The following is a 24,644-nucleotide window of genomic DNA, read 5'->3' as shown; positions in this document are numbered from 1 at the left end:
AACTGCACATATACATTTGATAAAGAAAAGTTGTCAGGATGGTTATTCAATGGAATACCCATGGCAAAGGAAAAGAGGAGTACTTAAATTAATTGTAGGAGGAGCTCCAGTAGTGATAGAAGAGGATAAAGAAGATAATAATGGTAGATTTGCAATACTAAGGGGCTGCTTACAAGGGTGGAGGATTCCACTGGCATGTATTCATATTCCACATAAAACTGCTATAATGGAGCTTAACAAAATTCTGGGAGAAATAATCAGATTTAAGCAGGGAGTATTGCTTATAGGTGGGGACCAGAATTTGATTTGCAGTAGTGAAAATGTATCTGGGGGACACAGAAAGGAAAATATAACAAAATGTACATTTTTGAAGAAATTTATGAGAATGTTTGGCATGGAAGATGTGAATTCAGTAGTAGGATTTTGGAGTGAATTTGTATATTATTCCCCAAGATACAAAAACTGGTCTAGAATAGAAAGAACATATATTTTATAGGAACGTGAGCATTTAATTGAAAGCTTTGATACATATCCAATAACTATTTCTGATGACTTGCCAGTAAAAAATAAAACAAAAATGCAGAATAATGAAATAAAAATGAGACACTAGTGCTTTCCCACCAATCTGTTGAAAAGAGAAGAATTTAAGAAATGGGTAGTAGTCATTTTTGGGGAGTTATATGAGAAAATAGACATTTCTTCTGAAAATATAGCTTGGGAATGGGATAAAATTAAAGCGGAGTTTAAAAATGGGGTGGAAATGGAAGAAAGCTAGAGATGGTTAAGAAGTAACAAGAATTATGTAGAGGGACTGACAAAGGTTAAAGTATTGCAAAACAGGGAAATCTCACAGAACAAGAAGAAGAGCAATTGCAGAATGCTAAACAGAAAATAAGGGATTACCTTGATAATATGTATGAGTTTAGAAAGATTGATGTTAAGCAACTGTTTTTTTATATAATAATTGGACACTATATTGTTGAATTTCAAACCTATTAGTTGGTTATAGCACTTGCATGTGTTTGGATTTTGTGTTGCATTTACTGTTCTCCCTTTTTTTATAATAACTCCAGGGCACAAAAACATTTAGCACAGTGACTCAGGCAACAGAAAGTAGAAAGGGGTGTCACCAAGCTTAGGGAGTCTATAACAAGGAAGATAAGAGATCTAGAAATATTTTGAAAATTTCATGAAAGTCTGTAAAAAGCAGAGAAATATGGAAATCAAGAAACGGTACAAATGGAAATGTTTGTGGAATAATTAAATCTGTCAAGGCTAGAGGTAGATGAGGCTCAATTACTAAAAGTTAGGAAAGGAGGAGATGAGATAAAAATGATGTATAACCATTCCACAGGAAAGTACCCAGGAATATATGGTATTCCTGTGGATATTTAGAAGCTACGAGGGAAAAAAATTATAAAGATGTTGGAAGGTTTTGTTTAACAGTATTTAAAAGGAAGAGAAGCACCAACATCATGGTGGAAAGCTGTGGTGGCTATAATACATAAAGGGGGTAAAAACCCATGTAATCATAAACTATGATTGTAAAGTGTCTGAGTCTGTGTCTGTAATGGCTAAAAGAATAGCAAAGGTGATGCAAAAAATGATAGATATGGATTAATGTGATTTTGTGGAGGGAAGGCAAACATTTGACATTAACAGAACAATGATGGTCCAGAGGAAAGCAGAATGTAAGAAAATGTCACTGTTGTTGTTATGCCTTGATGCAAAGAAAGCATTTAACAGAGTAAGCTGGGAGTTTATTACAAGGGCTATGGAAGCATTTGCATTCCCTGATAAAATTATAAGGTTGATGAGGATTTAGGAGGATTTAGGAGAGATCGGTGGTGAAAAGTGGTTGGGTTCTTCTCTGATAATTTTGGTTTGATCAGAGGAACCAACCAAGGTTGTCCTCTTTCCCCTTTGTTATTTCCATTATATTTAGAACCACTGGCAAAAAAATATGGGACTCGGAAATTCAAGGATATAATCGGTATGGTAGTCAGGAAAAGTTGGCTGTATTTGCAGATAGTATTTTATACCTGATAAAACCAAAAAAGAACATTTCAGTGTTGTGGAGCATTTTGAGACTGTTTCAAATCTTTTCAGGGTGCAAAATGAATGATGCTAAAACAAAGGCAAAAAGCTCTTGTTTTATTGGATATGGATACCAAGATACAAGCAGTTAAAATGTTTTTAGACCCTTTAGTTTTATGCACAGGTCAGGCATATTTTTTATCAACCAGAGGAGAAGTTGTGGACAGCAATTAATAGAGCTGAAGGATTTTATCTGGGAGGGGAAGACAGCAAGAGTCAAATGGGATAAGCTGATTCTTCCAATAGAACAAGGCAGTCTGGGATTACCCAATTTGAAGGTGGTATTTCAGAGCTGCACAGTTAAGACTCCTATACATAGCACAAGCAGACAGACACCTATAATTCAAACTGGAAAGGGATGATGACAAAACAGGGGGAAGCGCAACAAACAAGGAGAGACTGGGATGTTGGGTGCAGGTCCTTAAGGGAAATGACAATAACCATACAGGATATTATATTCATAAGTATGCCTGGCAAAAGAACCAAAGTATCGGGAGCAAGTAATATGAGAGGGGAAAAGGTAATAGAATGGGAAGAAGCCAAGAATTTATTTGGACTTCAGGCTGGAGAATTCCCTTCCCTATCAAGGACTGATGCCAGATTATAGCCAAAGAGAAAAAATAGGGGGATCCCAAGTGAAAGACCAGCACTGATAAGAGTTTTTAGTATAATCTAGAACAGACGCTGCTGTTAGAAAAGGAATAATTAGTAGAGCATATAAAATATTACATAACTATAAGAATCAATCAGAGGAAGTTAGAAAGGTTTGGGAAGTGAGATTGGATAAGCAATGCACAAAGAAACAATGGTGCGGTATAGGTATGTCTCCCAAATATGCACCAAAGTCTAGAAGATTTAGGATCTTTGCTTGGAACTGTTTACATGAATTTTTCTTCATGCAGATAGCAAATGTTGGAGGTGTGATGAGGAAGAAAGAGGTAGTTGTGAACATATTTTCTGGGAGTGTAATGAGTTGGCAGACTTTAAAAGTCCCCTGCAGACTACTGTTATCAGAAATATTGGATGAGCAAATTGGTATGATTAAGGAAATTATTTTTTCGAGCTATGATACAGAATCAGAATTGCCTAGACATAGTAAGGCGTTGCTGAGTCTAATTATAGCAGCTGCCAGAAAAAGCAGTTACTAGGAAATGTAACTCGAAGTCTAAACCAACTGTACTAGAAGTAGCAAATACAGTAACTGAGATGAAACAACTGGAAATGGGTTCTTTAGAAATGGGTAGGAGCAAACTGCATGGAAAAAAAATGGAAATTGTGGGAACAATACATGCAGATCAGGATTAGGTTTTGAAGAAGGCAGGATGTGAATGAGCTATGTAATGTTTGACTGACATTGACTAAATAGATTGTAAGTGATGTGTAATGCCTACAATTTAAATTATGTGAATATGGTTTGTTTTCATTTATATAAATGTATGATTGCCTGTGTCATACATGATCATTTAATAAAGGTGCTTCTTGTTTAATAAAAAAAAAAAAAAAAAGATGCCGGTGCTACCCCTCCTTTTAAAATACCATTAAACAAACTCTTCCAGGTCTTTATTACTTTCTTCCCTCCTAACCTCCACATAAGTACCATAATTTCCAAAATATTTCTAATACTTGTGTAGGATCTTGTCGTAGGCTCCCTTAGTTTGGTGACAGCCCTTTCTACTTTCTGTTGCCTAAATCACTGCACTAAAAGTTTTTCGTGCTGTGGAGTTATCAGAAATATTTGCTTAACATCAGTCTTTCTAAACTCATGCATTGATCCAAATATTCATTTATTTTCTGTTTAGCATTCTGCAGTTGTGCCTTCTCTTATTCTGTGAAATTCCCTTTATTCTACAATACTTTAACCTTTGTCAGCCCTTCTAAATAATAGCTATTTCTTCTTAACCATATCTTTCCCTTTTATTTCTACCCTATTTTAAACTTCATTTTCATTTTACCAAGTCACTAGGTATTTCTCCTGAAGAAATTTCTCAAATAATTTCCTCTACCTACTTCTTAAATTTCTCTTTTCAACAGGTGGGTGGGAAAGTGGCAGTGTCTCATTTTTACTCCAGTACCCTGAATTTTTATCTTCGCTTTTATTGGTTTATTATTTTAAATGGTTGTTGGATATATGGTAAAGCTTTCAATTAAATGCACATGTTCCTGTGAAATATAGTTTCTGTCCAGCTTATCCCAATTATTGTACTTTGGGGAATAATATGTAAATTCTATGCAAGTTCTTCCTACTACTGAATTCATGTCTTCCGTATCAAATATTTTCATACATTTCTTCAGAAATCTACCTTCATTTGTAGTATTTCCCTTCTAGGTCGCCTTCATGCCTGCTCACTTTTGCAAGCCCAAGTTGTAGTCCTCCTCTGCAAATAATATTCTCTGCTTAAGGCTTACCTTTTTTCCCAGAACCATATTAAGCTGTATAATAGCAGTTTATGTTTGAATAAAAATACACACCAGTGTAATTCTCCTCCCTTGCCAGTAGCCCCTTATTACCACAAATCTACCACTGTCTTTTTTCCTCTTCTCTCACTATTGGAAGGCCATTTAGAAATCATTATTATTACTTCCCTTTTCCTTTGTTCCTAACATTCTGCTGATAACATTCTGAAATCTTTTCGTTGTCAGATTTGCATGTTCATTTATCTCCTGTAGTATTGCTCTTTGCATTCTGCATTTCTTAATACAATTCCATATTCTTTCCTTTTTGTTTATACCTGTAAGGCCATTTACATTCCAAAATGGTATGGATAGAGCAGCTATATTGATAAAAAGCAATTGCTCCCAATTATTGTGCATTAATTTTTTTTTTGCATCTGTATTTCCAACTTTCTCTTAAATGCCCCCACTAATGTTTGGCATGATGATCTTTCATACAGTTGTTTCTTCTCATCTCCATTTGCACCTGTATTACATTTCTCAAGACTTTTTCTTTTATTAAAAACCCTAAAAAAATATATACATGTTCACCTGCTATCAGCTTAGAACAAACACTGAAAACTTAGTACATTTTTAATAAATGAAGTTTAACCCTCCAGAGAGGAACACTTGATCCACATTGACAACTGCATCCACAGTATAACATAATCTAAAACTAAGGTTAGCCATTCTAAATCACATGTCATAGCCTGTGTTCCCACTTATCCACTTATGCTAATTGCTGTCTGCGCTTGCTTTTTTTTTTATTGTCTCTGTTCCCATCCCAGATGTGAAAAATAGCTTGTATGCTTTCAGGAATTATCATTGTTGTAGCACTAAAGAGACAGGTGCTCTGGCTGTCTTTAAATAAAACTGAATTATGGACTATTCTATTAAATGCATTAAAGTATTAAGACGACTGAAAAGGCTACTGTCTCATTCACTTGCCATCATTTCAAACTTTATTTTTCTCTGACTTGCGTGATATTGCACCTTTAAATATTCCATTTTCTTTAGCCATAAAAAAAATTCTCAGAACCCTCAAGATTGTTTGCACCTGCATTCAGCTTGTCTCCATGTAAAAGTTGTCAGCAATGAACAAAATAAAAACAACTAACTTGCATATGCTTGAAGGAATACAGATTTCACTCAGAACAGAATTCCCATACTACAGAATGTCACATAATAATGCTTATTGTCTTATTGATACTTCTGTTTTTTCCTCCTTATTCTTCTGAAAATGATGTACATTTTAGCTCCATGTTAAATTTTGCTGTAAATGGAGTATGTGAAGAGTTGTTACAGGACAAGGATAATAATTGTTACAATTTAACATTGAGGGAGTTGAAAGCCTTACAGAACTTAAACAAAGGAAGGATTTAGTTATAAAACCATCGGATAAAGGAAATTAAAATAGTTATAATGCATTTTCAACAGTATTAAAAAATGTGTTTAGAACATTTGTCACACAAAAAAGTTGATGGGAGCAGTGAAAGTAAAATTTATAAAAAAGCTATAATTGAAATTCAGAATTTGCTAATGAAAGGTGTTAGGTTAGGCTATTTGTCACAGGAAGATGTACAAAATAAATTTAATAGTGAATGTTCTGTTTTAGCTACATTTTTTGTTTGCCTAAGTTACATAAGGATATAAATAATCCACCAGGACTTCCAGTTATTTCGGCCTGTAAATATTTTTTACATGATGTTGGGCTTTTGTTACATAAGGTGTTACTTCCTTATGTTTTAAAAATTCCTTCATATATTAAGGACAGTTTTGATTTTCTAAGTAAAATTTCTTCTATAACGTGGAATAAAGACATGTATTGGATAACCCTGGAAGTTAAAAGTTTGTACAAGTCGATTAGACATAATGATGGGTTACATTCTCCGTTTTATTTTTTAGGAGATAGTTCACTAACTAATTATATTGTGGATTTAGTACATTTTTGTTTGACAAATAATTTCTTCACATTTAACAATGAAATATTTAGACAAAAGCAGAGAACAGCCATGGGGGAACCTTTTGCCCCCATGTATGTAAATCTGTTTATGGCTCACTATGAATTGGAATGTCTATACAAACATATTTTTATGAAGAAATATATTAAATATTATCATTATAGACCATCTGATTTTCATCTGTGAAGGGGGTATGACAGAAGTTCCTCAGTTTGCTTCAGATTTGCAACATAAAATATATAATTTGTAATTTGATAGATTGCAATATGGAAGAAGAGTAACCTATTTAGATCTAACTCTTTATGGAATAGACAGTGGAGAAATTTATACTGGAGTACACAGGAAATTTTTGGATGGGAGCCAGTATTTACATGCTGTTAGTCGTCACCCCCCCCCCCCCCCATCTTTTGTCAGCATTACCTTACGGCGAATTTTTGAGGAGATCTCAAATTTGTAATGTTAAGGAACATTTAATAAATGAAATAGACAATTTTGCAAATATGTTTAGAAATAGGGGGTATAAAATGGAGGTGATAAATGAAGCCATAGATAAAATGTTAGAGTTGGATTCAGATGAAAATATAACTAGAAGGAAACAAAGTGGGACATACAGTAGTAGTTGGAATAATAAAAGTGAACAAGTATTTTGTCTGTACTTACAATATTAAAAGTGAAGAAATTTATAAAATATTAAAATATTATTTTAATTTTCTCTTGAAGGACAAATATTTATGTAAAATATTGGATAAACAACCTTTAATGTCATATAGCCGTGGGAGAAACCTTAGGGACATGCTAATACATGGTAGCGTTGTTTACCGAGTAATTTCCCTGTGACTGTTGGAACTTTGTTGTAATAATTGTTCTGTTTGTAAGCACGTGATGTGCTCCTTTAGATATATATTAACAAGAGTAGATTTACACCTAGAAGGCAATTTTCCTGCAACAGCAGAGGGGTTATTTATGTTTTAAGATGCCCGTGTAATCTCTTATATAGTGGAGAGACAAAAAAACATTTAAAGTAAAGTTAATGGAGCACATCAGGGACATCAAAAATCAAAGGGAAGATAAAATTATAGCTTCTCATTTTAAGGACAAACATAATAGTGATTTTTCATTGCTACAAGGTTCATAGGTAGGTACTAGGCTATCGGCCCTGGGCCCTATACAAGCCTAGCCAAGAAAGTACTGTGGCTTTTGCCACCCAAGAAAATTATTTTCCTGTGCCACTGTCGAGCAGAGCCACAGAGATGATCCCTGGGGTGAATTTCTTATTTCCCATCCAATCATCAAGATTTTTCTTGAAGAGTGCTAATGAGGAGCTTTGTTTGATATAGATAGGTAGTTTATTCCGGAGTATGGGAAGTCTCTGGGACAGGAATCTATCCCTCCGGCATGTTCTGTTTATTGTGGTGACAAGGTTTAGGTCCCTAGTATGTGTAGCTCGGAGGGATTGGGATTTCTTTAAGTGGAGCATGTCCAACAGCTCTGGGTTTGACATAGCTTTGTATGTTAGGCAGAGATCACCTCTGAGTAGGTGATATGCGATGGAGTAAAGCTGGAGCTTTTTGAGACGGTCTGCGTAGGGCATCTGTTTGAGGCCGGTAATCCTCTTTGTAAGGTATTTCTGCGGCCTTTCCAGTTTTTGTAGATGTCTTGTGAGGTACATACCAAAACTGGATGGGGTCCAAAGTTTGGAGATTACCAATGTCTTTGTTTATAAGTTTCATGATGATACGTTCCATGGCCTTGCAGATCAGGCTTGTCAGGCTAATGGGGCAGTAGTTCCCAGGGTCCGTGGAGGCTCCCCCCTTGTGGAGTGGGATAACCGTCACTGTGCGCCATTCAGCAGGCACAAATCCTGAGGTGAGGCTATGATTGAACATGGTACTTAGGTGGGGTGCCAGTTCATTCCGTAGTTCATGTAGAACGCAGCCTGGGATGTTGTCTGGTCCCATGGATGCTGTGTTCTTGGCTTTGGAGAGTGTGGTTTTTACCTGTGCAGCCATGATTACAGGAACTTTGCATTCTTCCGGTATAGAGATGGGCTCTTTAGGGGGTGAGAGGGGGGTAAAGTTAGCATTAAACCTGCCAGGATTTTGTCAATATCAGTTGGGTCTGTATATTTGGTGCCATTGTGCTGCAACTCAGAGCAGATCTGAGCGTTGCCATTGAGATTCTTGAAATAGCTATAGAATGCTTTGTGGTTGTCTTTAGGATCAGTGGCGATTTTGTTTTCGTAACTAGCTTTGGAGGATTTTATCAGGGATTGCAGCTTCTTACTGAGGCTGACCAGGGAGCTCCTCCACTCATGGGATTTTACTCTCTTTTCCAACAGTTTCTTTCTTCTGTTGTACAGTTTGTTTATGGCAGGGGACAACCAGATTGGTTTCCTTTTTTTGGAGGATAACGTCTTGGTTCTGTTTGGGATAGCACGATCCATGCACTCACGTAAGTGCTTATAAAGTGCAATTGTGTAGGATTCAGTAGTCATAACTGTATTGTCTATCTGCATGGGTGTCATGAAGTTCACCACTTCTGTCTTAAGAAGCATGAAGTTGGCTTTGGAGAAATTTTTTACCATGGTTTCCTTAATGGGGGGGTGGGGGCAGGATATGGATATCTAGGGTAATTAGTTTATGGTAACTGCGGTGGTGGTGCTGCTGTAGCGTTGCCACCTCACAGTAAAATGTTTTGTTCGATTCTCAGCTAAAGCGTCTTCTGTGTGTTGACATGCATGAATGGGCATACCTTCGTTGCAGGTTGTGTGTCAGAGCTGGCAACTCGGCACGTAAAAATCTACTGCCAATCATTAGCGGACCAGAGTTCCATTGTGGCGACCCCTAACCGGGAAAAGCCGAAAGACACAAAAAAAGGGTAATTAGCTTATGGTCAGATCGGACCAATGAGGTGTTGACTTCAGGTGTGGAACACCGGTCACTCATGTTGGTAATGACTAGATCTAGGATATTGTTGCCCCTGGTGGGGGTGTGGATAAGTTGATCAGGGCATTGGAGTATATGAATTCCAGAAAGCGTTGAGCGAAGGAGTTGGTACATGAATAGTTTTCCCAGTTAATGGTGAGGTAGTTGAAATCGCCCATTATTAAGGTGTTGGTTGAACCCTAATATTTTCCAGTACATCAAGAAAAGAAGAGTGGGAATCCTGGGGAGTGGTGGGTGATCTGTAGCAAGCTAGTTGAAATTGCCCATTATTAGGGTGGTTGAACCCTAATATTTTCCAATACATCAAGTAAAGAAAAGTGGGAATCCTGGGGCATGGTGGGCGATCTGTAGCAAGCTATAATTTAGATTGCAGTTTTGCCGAGAGTTAGTTGCACTTGGATAACCTCGACTGCATTATGCTGAGCAACTAGCCTGGAGGTGTGGATATCCTTAATGAATATGGACACACCTCTGCCTTTGGTGTTCCGGTCCAGGTTAAATGGCCGAAAAGTTTGGTATGAGTTATAGCCTGGTAGTGCAGGGCTGCTGTCTGGAGCCTTGAACCAGGTCTCAGACATTGCACAGATATTGATGTTTTCCATTTTAAGGAGTGCCTCGAGTAAGTGCATTTTGAGATTTAGACTTCTAGCATTGAGTAGCATCATCCTCAGTTTTTGCTTGCCTGTTCCTGTTAAGGTGGTGAATTTGTCATTTGAACCTTGCCTGAAAAAGGCACTATAGGGGCGGCAAGAACCTTAGCCAGTATCCAGAATCCCAAGGGTGACATATGCAAGCCATCTCTGGCAAAGCATCATGGTCTGTCGACCATGTCATCCCAGGCAGACATGTACTGGATCCTTTTAGAGTGGCACCAGAAGCTTAGCCAGTTGTTGAAGTCAATCATTTTGTCCTTGTACTGCGGCATGATTCTGGGTGATGGCAGAATGCTACTCAGGGCTAGGGCCATGCCTGCCTGGTCTACAAGATCAGAGAGCTCTTCCATGTCTCTTTTCATGTAGTCCAGGGAGGTACGTCTCAGGTCGTTCACACCAACATGGACAATGACAGAGTCATATTTGTACGTGTTGTGGAGTGACCTGAGTGCATGGGTTATGTGGTGGATCCTGGCACCCGACAGGCAGCTGACAGTAACTTTCTCCTTGTTTAGCGTGGTGAGTGGGACATCAGTGTGCCTGACTATAGAGTCACCTATGACTAGTGTGTTGGGTACGTTGTTTTGCCTTATTGGCTGTGGTTAAGTGGCAGACTGAGTCTGCGGACTATGTGTCATTTGAGTTGTGTTGGGGGTGGAGGTTGCTTGCATTTCTGCTTTGGGAGGTCTCTGTTGCTTGAGCAGATTATTAGTGAGAGCCTCCGCGAATGTTTTTGTGTTTCTATGTGTGGAGTTTGGTGGTGTAGATTTAGTGAGACTATGTGATGAGTGTGGTGTGGTGCAAGTGTTTACCTTCTCCTCTTGACTGTCAAGTTCAGTCTTGATTGGAGAGAGCTTTACCGCCAGTTTGGCTAGATAAGTGCATCTCTCACAGGTTGTAGTGTTGGGTGGTAGGAGGAGAGGGTTGTCTGTGTACATGAGGCAATTTCTACATTGCCCCAAGATGCCCAGATTCATCAGACAGACAGGAGAGAACACTGGGAGCTGACCCTTGGACATGCCTGAATAAAAAACTATTTTCCACTAGATAAGTGAGGAAAGTGAGTACAAGAGCTGTTTTTCTCAAAGCAAGTGAGGAAAGTAAGTACCAAAACTGTTTTCCTCTAGGTAATGAGGAAGGTTGAGTGCTGTAGTAATTAGTACGTTATTTAGTGCTTACAAGTTCTGAACAAGTGCTGATCACGAATAAGCAAATTCAAGTGGTAAAACTAAGAATCTTTATCTAGACTAAACTAGTTACAGGAAAGGGGGGAAACAAGTGTAAATGTGGCTTTTAAATCAGAAAGTTGAGAGAGAGATGGAAAAACTGCCCAAACGGCCAATAACTACAATTTCTGGGCCAGAACCACTCCTTATGTTGTAGATAGGTTACCTAGTGCTTACCACTCCCACTGATAAGCTAGAAGGCTTCCCTCCAACACAGAAAGCTTGGGGGGGGGGGGCTCAGAAGCTTACATACAGACCTGGATACAGCAAATCTGAATGTGGACTACACTAGTTACAGGAAAGGTGTATATATATATATATATATATATATATATATATATATATATATATATATATATATATATACATATTATATATATGTATACAGAAAAGTAGCTAAAACAGCAGTAAAAACAATTCAAATGCAGTGCAAGCTAACACACTTGAGTATGTAGCAGTGTTAGACCAAACAGTTTAAAAAATGCAGTTCAATTAAAAATGACTAAAAACAAGTGCAGAAGGAGTCTATTAGGTAGAAGGTAGTGTTTTAGAACAGATAAATGTGCAAAATGAAGATGAGATTTTTTCCTTAAAGAACAACTTTTGTATAAAGAGTCTGTATTTTAAAGCGTGGTATAATGGTTCTTGTGGGACTAAATAGGAGATTAATTGGAGATGTTTTATTCAATTTATTGTGTAATTGAATAATTGTCTTCTTGACTTTGTATATAAAGCATTAGTATTTGGTTTATTTTATTACTCATTGAAGGTCTTGTACCTAGGCTCTAGAGAAATAAATGTTTTGGATCTGTGCCAGTGGTTTTGAATTTTATTTCCTTCTTAGCCTGTTCTGCATCAAAAATGTATTTGATCCTCCAGGAAAAAATACTCCTCTAAGATAGCAGTTTTAATCCCACACCTGCCTCTTGACATTACCTTATTCCTGGGAATAAATTTGCCTCTCTGCTGCCTGGTGTACAGTGAGTAATCATTTTCCACAAACACTCTTCTGTCCCCATGTCTTTAATACTTTGCCATTTGCCTCAGTTTTGTCAGGATCAAATATTTCTGCATGTATGATTACATCTTTACGAGTATAGTTCTTGGCTATTTTATCATGGCCAGGTTTGAAGGATTCACTCTGTGTGCAAACTTCTAAAACAGACTCCTTTATTCAAATTTTGGTAAGCGCTTTCACTGACAATAATATGCCAGCTTCCTCAGACCAATGAACCATTAAAAATACAATTAAATTTTCAAACTTGGCTTCTAAATGCATCCAATAAGGAATGTCATTTCAATCAATTAATTAATTACATGCTAATAAATCATGTAATCAGCTTTTTTAAAACTCTACTTAAAAGACTTTTTTATATAAAACACTTTTTCTAACCACTTTTTTAACACACTTTTTCAACTGCTGAACCAAGACTTACTAACAGGCTAATTTCATTAAATAAAAAAATCTTTTTAAAAATTGTCTTTTAGTATAAACATAATTTATCACCTAAAAGTATTATAGGATTTCTATACTAAACAATTCATATTATTGTCAGTGAAAGTGCTTACCAAAATTTGAATAAAGGAGTCTGTTTTAGAAGTTCGCCCCCTTTTTTGTTCTTCATCAGTTTGTGTTTTTGTTCATAGTTGAGTGAATTCACTCTGTGTGACCTTTTGATTCACAAAGTCTGCTGTGGAGAACACGACTCTAGTTGCTCATTTGTGCTTTCATAAAATTAATACAGTTTATTCCTTCTAGTTTCTCTGGTACAGCAGAAAATCTCAGATTTTCTCTATGTGCTCTGACTTCTAATGCTGCTGCTTTTTAAAATAGCTCTTCTTGACAAGATTCTTATTCAACCAGCTTTTTCTTTATTTCAGTCTCTTTTTTGCAGGTTTATCAGATCATCTGAACAACTTGTTTCTTCTAATTTTCCAACCTTTTGTTATTTGTGTTGGTATATTCTTTCAGTGTTTCATGCATTTTAATTACCTGAGTGTATTTGGTTTATTTCCTCCTCCAAATTACTGGAAAACAACACTTGAACAAAGCTGAAGCTTCACTACTTTTTGCTGAACAGCTGCAGAATCTTTCCCACAGAGTGTTTTCTCTTCACCTTTTTTGGTTGATTTTCTTTCAGGTTTAGCAGACTACTGCTTTGCAGGCATGTAGGCAGTGTACTTAGTAGCCAAGTAACTAAATTTTACTCAAAAACAGTTTTGATGTCACTTCTTTTTCAAACTTTCTTTTTTCACATTGGGAGAGCTGAAGTTAAGCTGTTGATCAATGTGCAGCCATCTTGTAACTTCTAATGTCTCCTCTTTTCTAAATCCTACACACGTGTGAAAAACAGCTTGTATGTTTTCATTAAACATTCATTTTTAGGCCTAAGAAAAAGTGCTGTAGCTACCTTTAAATTAAGTAAATGAAATTGTGCATTGTTATAGCAAATGCATTGAAGTTCTAACACTGCTTGAGTGGCAACTACTTGTATAACTTATTCAAGTCCCCCAGTTTCAAACTTAATTTATTTTTCATTGAACTGCTTATATATGTACCTTGGAATGTTAATTACACTATATTACACAGTTCACTCAGCAGACAGTCTTCAGGGCTTTCTGGTTAATTGCTTGTACGAGCAGACCTTTCATCTCCAGATTGGTAATTAGAAGAAAACAGTTCTTGACTTTTCAGATGCATGAAAGAATCTTTGTAAATTTTCTCAGAACACACTGTTCAACATTCTCATGATTAATTGCTTACACCTGTAGACTTCTTGCCTTCATGTGAGAGCCTTTGCTAATGGAAAAATAGCTAATATCTGCAAATGCAAGAAGGACCCACCATTTCCTATGCTTTTCATTTTTATCTTTTTTCAAAGACTATTTTCATAAAATTATCTATAGTTTAAAACAAGGGCATTTTGTCTTATTTTATGTACACTTGATTTGCTGGGTTACTTGCACAAGGGCAATGGCATCTTTTCAGGGGAGATTCCAGGTGGTATTCATACTGGCTAGGGTAAAAAGGAACCACCCCTACTAGTTTGTAGGTGGTGCTAGAGGCCAGCTGCTGCATTTCCAGTAATCCAGTATGGAGAAGAGTAAATCAGGTTTAGTGAATGACACAGAAGATATGTTTGAGAGAGGGAGAAGAGATGATTGTAACAAAAATACAGGATGGAGGTTTAGCAACAACAGTATTAGTTGAAATAATTGATCAGGATGAACTGCCAGAAGGAGCTACTTGGTGTGAGATGATAGTTTGAGTTTTACAGGAGGAATTGACTAATGAATCAAAGAATGGCCTGTCAGGATTTGGAGAAGAGATATCTGAGTCATTACCAGCTAGTGAAGTAGCCAATTCTCAGGGTTCGTTTCTGTTACAGGACTTTACGTCCAGTAATAAAAAGCATACTTACAAAGATGCAGCAAGGCAAACAAAAGGAAAATAAATGGTGAATGGAAACAGACCAAACTTTACAGGTACTTCACTGATGATAAGAATGTGCCCTGTGATAAGACTAATGAGTAAAACTAATGATGTTATAAACCGATATGAAATTATAGACAAGCTTATGTTACCATTAGGATTTACTGTTAAAGACATAAGGGCAGTTGCACATTTAGGACTTGAAAGTTTCTCTGAAGTGGCATTTGAAAGTTGCTTGTTAGAAGGTTTTATTTATGAGTTTGACAAACGGAATGCAGTTGCACCATGGAGTAATTATTTATTGCAAAATTTGAGACTACAGCTGAAAAGAAATCTAACTCCGTAAGCCAGTACATCAGAAACGGAAGAATGAGTTAAAAAGGTCTTTATTCCTGTATATAGTAAAGTACATGATGTTAAAAAAATGTGATAGAAATTTGTGGACTGGGAGGTGGGAAGTGTAGGTCACATTGCCTGTTAATGGAGGAAGAATTCAGGATATTGCAAGTACTGTGTTGGTAAATGGGAAAAGTGTTTTCGTTAGATATTGGAGTCAGCCAGAAATATCCTGTATTGCGGTAATGAATATGATTTGGTACACAACTGTTCTTAAAAAAAAAAGATCTGGGCAATGTGGGGTGTGTGGGTGGTGGGACATGCTACGAAACACTGTAAGCCATTGTGTAAAAAATGTAAGAAGGTACGGATACAGAGGTAGAAGAGAAACACATGATGAGAAGTCAGTTGGAGGAAAGCTCAAGATAAGGAGTAGGAAAAAATAAAATTAGGAATATAAAAAATAAAAAAGAAAAGGATGATACAGGAGTTTTAGCAAACAATATTTAAAATAAATTAAGAGGTTTACTAATGATTGAATGGTGTAAAAAGTAGATGTGGGTTCCATTATGTAGGTCGCAAGACATTTCCCCACAAGCTACACCAAAACCAGAAGACCCAGCACCGTTTTGCCATTGAGAAGTATGGTTACAAAGCAAAATTGCTGTAGTGTTAAATGCCAGCCAGACACATAGTACATCACAATGATCCCTAAGGATGGCTAGCCAGTTGTACCCCCCCCCTTAGTGACCGTTGCAATCTGCTGTGTGTCTGTTTGGCGTTTCACACCACAGCAGTTTTGCTTTTCAAGCATACCACTCTGCGGTGAAGCGGTTCTGCAGGCTTCTAGTTTTAGTGTTGTAACTAGTGGGGAAATGTCTCGCGACCTACACACCAGAACCCATGGGATGTGCTATGTTTCCTAGATACTAGATCTAATTCTCAAGAAAAAAGAAAGAAAACTCTGAGGCAGTATGGGGAGTGGGAATTGTTTGGTTGGTAGAAAATGAGGCATGTTCAGCAGTAGGATTGTTTATGAAAAAATGATGAACTAAAAGTACTGGATGTTATAACAGCTGTTCTAAAAGGGTAGTAATATATGATTTGAGAATGGGAAAAAATGTAATAACCATGATTAAGTAATTTATACGTTTACTAATATAACAGAAAGAAAACCTTCTTAAAAACCATATAGGATTGTTTATGAAAAAATGGTGGGAGGGTGGCCTAATGGTTAAGGTGTTTGCCTTACAAACACAAGGTGCAGGGTTTGAGTCTCACAAGGGATAATTGGCTAGGCTTAAAATGGCTCGCAAGGGCAGTTAGCTTAGTACTAATCTATGAACCTATGAACCTATGAATGATGAACTAAAAGTACTGGATGTTATAACAGCTGTTCTAAAAGGGTAGTAATATATGATTTGAGAATGGGAAAAAATGTAATAACCATGCTTAAGTAATTTATACGTTTACTAATATAACAGAAAGAAAACCTTCTTAAACCATATTTATTAGTGACTATGTCAGTAGTGATGATGGAAACTTTAATTGTAACCTAAAAGAGAAAATGAAAGAAAAATAACACAGGATATGAAGATAAGAGATTTGGTAACATATGATTTAAAGCTAGGGAAAAGTAGAGAATGGGCATGTAAATAGGGTATTTTCAAGACTGAATTTGATCTTGTATACTATATTCTAAACAGATGAAGGAAATACAAGGAAGTGAAGATATGCCCAGCTTCTCAGATCTTAGAGCAGTTTGGGCAAGGATAGGAGAAGATAACATGATTAAAAGGAAATGGTATGAAAAGGTTAATAGTAAAGATAAAATGAGGCAGGCTCTGGAAAATTAATTTGACCATGAGGCATTTTTTTAAGAAATGGATATAAATTACTGCTGGATTGTATATAAACAGAAATGTGAAAAAAAAGTCAACACAGGAAAAGGTAAATCAAAGAAAGAAGTATAAGTACAGATTTACATATTATGAGAAGGAAATTGAGACAGGAAATAAGATAAAGGAAACAGAAAAAATACATATTGGAAGAAATAAAGAAAGAAGTATAAGTACAGATTATGACATATCATGAGAAGGAAACTGAGACAGGAAATCAGAAGATAAAGGACATAGAAAAAAAGACATATTGGAAGAAATAAAGAAAGAATAAAATGGTGTTATTTATATTACAATATTTTTGACTGAGGGAAAGAGGAAGTTTCACCATATTTAGAAAAAAGAAGTAAACATGAGAGAAGGAAAGGGAATATTATAACATGAACAAGACAAAGAAGATTGGAAGTTGTGAAAACTTTTGGCAAAAAAATGCCTGTAAATGAAGAAATAGTAGGAAAAGAAGAATGGAGAGTGGAATCGATGTTTGAAAAAGTAAAAAAAAAAGGTTTGGATGGTTTAAGAAATGAATATAAATAATATATGCATATAAAGAAATGACTGCTGAAGACAAAATACTTTTAGTAAGAATATTTAGTTAATGGATGAGAGAAGGTATTTTAGATGAAGAATACAATTTTTATGGATAAAATAAGACATAAAATTATACAGAAGAGACTACAGAAAGTATTGAAAGAGATAAATAGATGAGAGGATCTATGGAATTACATGAAAAGAAATGAATAAATGTTAATTCTAAAGGAAGTAGTAGAGATAATTTTGAAAGATAATTAGACATATGATTAGTGGCTTGTGTTGTAGGTACATCATTTGCTTGTGTGGGAGTCTTGATATAGTTACGGTTTATTTTCTGCAGATGATTTAGTAGTTATACTTATCGTTAGTTACCCATCCTTTATTTTTATCATATAATTTGAGACTCTACATAATGTTGATGGAATATATTTTACAAATAAAGAAATAAAAATTTTGGGAGTAACTCTTATGGTGTATGAAGGTATAGTAGGAAAATGAGGTGAAGTAGTAGAATGAATAAAAAGCTGTTGGCATGATGGAAAAGTTTTTATTTTTAAGGAAAATATCTTGTATGTTAAATACATATGTTTTAGGAAGATTAACATATATAGATATATAGTGGGAGTGATATGTGTGTGTGTGTGTGTGTGTGTGTGTGTGTGTGTGTGTGTGTGTGTGTTTCCTATGTGACTGAAAGAAGAAGAATTAGAAATGTTTTTTCTCTTTATTTAGGGATCAAGATTAAACCCAGTCAGAAAGGGGATAGTTTATAGTACTACTAAAGGTGGACTCAATTGCAAAGAAAACAGTAGCACACTTAGCATTGATGCTTTTATTTTGGGTTTTAAAGACTGTAAAGGAAATAGAAACAAATAGGGTAGGAGAGGTGTTATATGAAAGATATAAAATGATATGGACATGCATTAAAAAGGAAGGAAAAAAATGTGGATAGGCTGTAAGAAAATGAATATAACAGTAAGTTGAAAGTGCGGAAATTAAACATGAGTGAATTTAATGAGAAAAGAACTAAAATGGTATATGATGATTATGGAAAATTTTTATTTACTATATCCACGGAAAGCATCTCTGAGGAAGTCTTTGTTCTTTTGGGACCAGTCTTTATTTGCTCCAGACACTATGTGGTCTCTTTGCAGCCCCCAGGGTATTCATCAAATAGGTGTTAGTTATTACAGCAGGCTAGGGGTTGCAAAGTGCTTAGATGTTTTCTGTATTTAGATGATTAACTCATAGCTGCCCCAGCCACAGATGGCCTCATGTCAATAAGAGAACATCACATCTGATATTGTTCTTGTCCTTGGGATACACAGTGAACATTACAAATTCTCATTTGAGGCTAATGCAGACATTTACATTCTCTAGGTGCAGATGTGAGAATATCTTGCTAAGCCTTTCTATGTATATGTAGGATTTTTCATCTTAAGAATGCTTTCTGTTAGGTGCTCCAGAAACAAACTGTTCCACCTGCTGTCAGCTTGTTGGCCTGGGACATATGGCAATCAAAGTATTTGTTTCCCAACAGTAGATATTACATGAGAATTTTTCAGTGGACCTTAAGGGCTCATTGGACCAACAAGCTGATCCTACTAACCTTTCTGATCAAAATATCCTAGAAAATAAAGATTCATGTGAGTTGATGACTCTGCAGATCCAACCTATCTGTGGGCAGAACTTTCCAGTCTTACTGTTCGATTGTGGCTGTCACTGCAGATTCTACTGCACTGCAGTGAGGGGAGGGCATTTTCAAGGAAAGACAGTCCAAGGTATATATGTTCATAGATAGAGACCAGTCTGCACATCCATGTTTTAGATATGGAGGCATTCCTCCTCATTCTGCAAGCCTTGTAAGACTGTGTCTTCACTATGATGCTGTTGCCATCCACAGTAACAATATGGCTTTGGTATGGTAGATCAACAAGCAGGGAGGAATCCAATCCTACTCCCTTTGTCAGGAAGCCATAATAGTTTAGAAATAAACTATCCACCAGTCACCTGATAACCAGTCAAATAGTTAGTAAACTTTTCAGCATATCAATCAAGATCTACTGATGCCATACAAGAAGTTTCTTAGTCAGTAGCTTACAAATTGTTCCTTCTCTGGAAGAAACTTTGCTGCCACATCTTAATATCCTCTATCATCACCAAACACAGAATTGTTTTCCCATTATCCTTCCCTTAGGAGGGACATCCCCAGGAAGCACTCATCCAAAAGCATCTTCCAGCACTCCTCAACATTTTCCTGCATTTCCCCTCATCCCAATGTTCCTGCAGATGGCTAGAATATGCAAAGTCATGGCCATTTTTTGGCTTCTTTTGGAACCAACTATTGTTGTTTCCCTTGCTGTGGCCTCATTTTCTGGATCTACCTTAGGGCTTTCGAAACCCTCCTGACACACCCATCTAGCAAGTATCACATGGCCCTTCACACACTGTGATTGACTGATTAGTTTCTGCAGTTACATTGTTGGCTTGGGACATTTCTTACCTAAGTATTGTCATCCAAAACTTCATTTTTGCCAAATATAATAAAGACCTAAAATACACCCTCTGTTCAGTATGAGCAATGGATAGGAGATTGGGACACATTTGCTGCCTCTATTAAAACCAAGCTTGCTTATTTGTCAGATATATTTGACTTAGATGCAAGTAATTATATTAATCCTCATTTGGCAGCCATATCTAATATCTATTCTGGAACTTCCTCTCTCTCTTTTTTTCTACCATCAGTGAAAGTTTGTAAAATCTCCTTGAGAGGCACTTTTCTTTCACACACCCATCCCAGGATTCTCTCCCTCCTTGGAATCTCTACTTGTATTGGAAATGGTAACTTTTAGCTCTGTCATGCCTTAAAGTAGATAGCCTTGCTGAAGCAAAATATATGTCTTGGAAGTCTCTTTCTGTTTGTCAGTGAATCAAGCAAAATAATTTCAGAACAGCAAGCTTTATGTCAACACTCCTTTTATCTTTCTTTTCATAAAAGTGTAATGTCTGTGAAATCAAATTCATGCCCAGGGTAGACTTTCTAGATGGTTGCACACTGAGTAGCAGGTAGAATAATGCCCCCCCCCATGAAGATTGAGGAATTGTTTAGAAAGATAGTAAAATGTATTGGTGTGGGTAACTTCCAGTTGCTGGCTAGTAATTATACTGCCTGGATGCCAGCAAAGAATAACTTTGCAAAACTCAACTAGAAAAGGAGTACAAAAGGTTCTGGCTGGGAAGAACAATGCAACTGTTCAGCAACAACAAGTTTTAAGTTTCAGTTTTAGTACAGGAGATGGGGTCTGGTAATTTATAGTAAAAAAATAAATCAAATGCACTCAGATGCAGGAATATATAAAGTCAAGTAACCAAATATGCTTTTCAGTAGCTATTCTGATAAGCTGATGAAACTGCAGACATCAGAGATTGAAATGAAAGAAAGACTATCTGAACATGAAGCTTCTGAAGAACAGTTCCAAAAAGTCATAGAATTAGAAGGCACGACAAGCAGAAAAAAAACATATGTATTTTGGTATGGCAGAGAAACTGGAAGGAATATACAGCATTAATTCTATAACTGTGCCTAACAAAAAAAAAAAAAACACTTTACTGGTGTTCCACAGCAGAATTTGTCCAAAGAGAGGGCATATTCTGTGTATGCTCCAAATGTCTCCATGATAAAGCAGTCAAGACCTAGATTAGTAAAGCTGCAATTGATTCAACAGAAAGAGCTGCTTCTAACAAAACTGTGGCAGAAGGGAAAATTATTTAAAACTGAGAACTCCAGAGTGTTTTTGGACAATGATTATTTGCTGTTATACCAGACAGAAGAGAAGCAAATTTATCCCTGCAATTAGGGGATGTTGAAAGGCAGATGTAAGGTTCAAGTTTCTGTATCTAGTTGGCTTCAGAATATTTTTCCTGGAGGATCAAGTAGATTGAACAGGTTAAGGGGAGAATGAAATTTAGCTAACAAAGATGGAGCCAGAAAGCTAAAGGAAACTCTACTTCTTAATCTCCTAACAGGAATAAAACACAGAGAAACTTGACAGTGAAACTGTTTCTGTTGTTGCAAAGGAAAATGCTAGTGTGATGGAAAAACAGAATCTGACTAGAAAAATTTGGAGTACTTTGGACTTGAACCAGTGACTAATCTTGAGAAATCAAGGTGAATAGGAAGAAGACCTGCAGCAATGTGAAATTAGTGAATAAATGGAAGAACGGTGTGTTCTGGATGAAATCTAGAATTATTTCTTGCATTTGTGAAGATGCATGCAAGTAATCATGAAAGGTAGGAAAAGTATGTTTTAAGTAAAATTCTACATTATACAATACAATTAACTTTTATAAAGATAGTGGCAAACAGTTCATTGAAAATTAAGTTTGAAACTGAGGGATGTGAATATTTTTACAATTTTTTTCTTTCCTAAGCAGCCTTAGTACTTTAGTACTTTAATGCATTAAATATAACAGTGCAGAATTTAGTATATTTAAGGGTAGCTAAAAGTTAATGAAAGCATGCAAGTTGTATTTCAAATCTGGATGGAGAATAGATATAAGATAAGAAAATATATCAATCTGTGTAACTTAGAACAGGCATATTTTAAAATGTGCTTTGGTGTGTGTGTTTTTTTTTTATATTGTTGTTTTAGTATGGTTAAATTTAACCTTAAAATAGGTGGTGCCTCTTAGCATAGCCATCGATTTGTGGTAACTTCAACTATTTGGAGGAGTAAACTCCTTTTTTTGGAAAATATATATAGTTTTGTGTGTCTATGAGTTAAAAGAGGAGTGTGCTTTTATTTCTTGAGTGTTTTTATTGAGGTGAAAAGACTGGGAAAATATGACTAAACATCAGTGTGTACATGTAAGATATGAGTTGGAAACGTACTCCGTAGACCTGTCATATACAATATGTGGGCATATTATCTTTTTATCAGAATGGCTGCTTTGTCAATATTAACATGGTATGTAAGTGGATTAGCATGTATAGACAAAACGCAAAGAGTACTAAGGTTTATTAAAAATGTGGAGTGCAAGTAGCAATATTACAGTAGACATATTTGGATAGAAATAAGCATGTGAATTTCACAAATAAAGGATTTTGAAATGGGGATTCAGCAGAGTATCAGGGCTAGAGGAAAGAAGGAATAATGCCTATTGTGGGAAGGGCTGCAATAGTAATAGAAATGGATAAAAAAGAAACAATGAATTGGAAATGGTCTACAGTGAAAAGTGAGGTCAACATCAAGACATGAGTGCTGTGAACCTTGCTCTAAAAACTTCTGTTATGTGCATAGTACCAAGTAGCAGCTTTTTCCATATGAGTGTTTATATTGTTTTTTCTGCACTCCAGATAGTTTGACATTGATATTCCAAAATTGTCCCTAGTCTTTGGCAGCAGTATTGTGGGGCACCTGCATGTTCCTGAGTGTGTGTTTTCTGGGACTGTGCAGTACATAACCAATGCCTGAGACCATCTAGAAAATGATTACAGTCCAAAGCTAGGGAAACACTTCACACTTGGTTTAGACCTAAGTCTCCCAGACAGCTTTGACTTTAATGTGGCATTTCTCATTCATTAGTCATCTTAATTTCAACCAGGGTAACCATTACTTGGTTATGGTAATCTCCTCTTCTTCCTGATTATTCTGGATTGTTGACATGTTGCAGACTAGTTTGATTAAGCAGAGATACTGAAGCAAAAGCATTGTACTGCCAAGGCTGCCTTTATTGATTTTTGTGAATATGGGAGGTTGTCTTTCTGCCCGTCTAAAAATAAGCATCTTGTTGGTATTTGGTCATAAATTAAACTTTAGTGATTGTCATTTCCCAGAGTAATCATTCCTGGACGTTCCTCTTCATTTTTATGTTTTTCTTACTGAATCACTTTTTTTAATACAGATTTTTATTTTTTTTGCATCATTTAATACTAACATGTTTGTTAAACTCAGATTAAACTGATTGTATGTTTGTAGTGTGGAATTAAGGATTTCTGGAATGTTCATAATCCCTATTACATGCAAGAATTTCATTATTTTAAACTGTGAGAAACAAAAAATCGCTGCAGCTTAAGTCTTACTGCTGTGTTTATTATAGTTTGAAATGATGATCTTGTCCTTGTTTTCAAAAATTTTAAAGGGGTGCAAAAACAAGGAACTGGGAACTTTGGTATGAGATAAGTAGTCTGTATCTAAATAACACCCAGTTTGTTTGCCTGTTCATCTGTGTTATTAATATTATCGTCCTTGACTTTGGCCCATATTATAGCTGAAAAGGGACAGCTGCCAAGTTTATTTACCTGATTAATAAATTCAAAATGCAAATAAAAATAGACAAACGACATTCTAAATACGAGTCCTTTCCAGCTTTCAACCACTTTTAGTTCATCTAAGTAAATTTTGCAAGTTGATTAATGTGTTCCAGTGATGTGTAAGTTATTGCATCTGTCCCAGGAGTGTTCAAATCAAAGACAGCTGTCCCTAAATTTTCATTTGCCTTCATAACATTTATATTTTTTCTCCTTTTGTACTTGCGTCCAGAAAATCTGCTGAGATAGAACATGATCAGTGAGATTTGCTCAGCTCTAATGTTATCATTAGATGAGTCATAGTATTGCAGTAATATTGGTGCATGGAAGGAAGGGGACTTTTACTGTTTCAAGCTTCTCATTTATTCATTATTTCTTTGTTGCTTCTAGACTTTATCATATTGTGAACTAATCACAGATGATGGTATTAGACATCTCAGCAGCAGTTCCTGTGGCCAGGAGAGACTGCAAGTCATTGCACTGGACAACTGTCCCCTAATCACAGACATCACATTGGAACATCTTAAAAGCTGTCACAACCTGCAGAGAATTGAACTGTATGACTGTCAGCAAATCTCACGAGTAGGAATCAAGAGGATAAGGGTAAGATTTTACACTAAACAAGAGATGTGTATTTGTTCAGAAGACTACTCCTTTTAGAACTAGTCTTCTGTTTTCCATAACTCTACAGCAGATCCCAAGTGATATTTCTCCATTCCCATCCCATACTCTGTCATCACCAGTTTTCTAGTGCCTTTTAACATGCAGCCATAAACCCCAGTATTGCTTTTCACTTCAGTAATGCTACAGGAAAACTTATG

The 24,644-nt window shown here is 36.2% G+C and overlaps 1 protein-coding gene across 2 annotated transcripts in view; it reads left to right on the top strand.

The window, feature by feature from the left end:
- Positions 1-24,644, top strand: part of LOC122796566 (F-box/LRR-repeat protein 2-like) — a 1,765,375-nt gene that overhangs the window by 1,675,116 nt on the left and 65,615 nt on the right. For both annotated transcript variants that reach the window (XM_044065149.1, XM_044065150.1), the window contains one exon: positions 24,214-24,426. In XM_044065149.1, coding sequence (XP_043921084.1) covers positions 24,214-24,426 — 213 coding nt within the window. The remainder of the gene's footprint in view (positions 1-24,213; positions 24,427-24,644) is intronic.

This window comes from Protopterus annectens, chromosome 3.part0, assembly GCF_019279795.1.
Source record: "Protopterus annectens isolate FY-2018-M chromosome 3.part0, PAN1.0, whole genome shotgun sequence".
Taxonomy (NCBI): Eukaryota; Metazoa; Chordata; order Ceratodontiformes; family Protopteridae; genus Protopterus; species Protopterus annectens.
The sequence above is the reverse complement of the archived record's forward strand: the minus strand, read 5'-3'. Positions and strand labels throughout refer to the sequence as shown.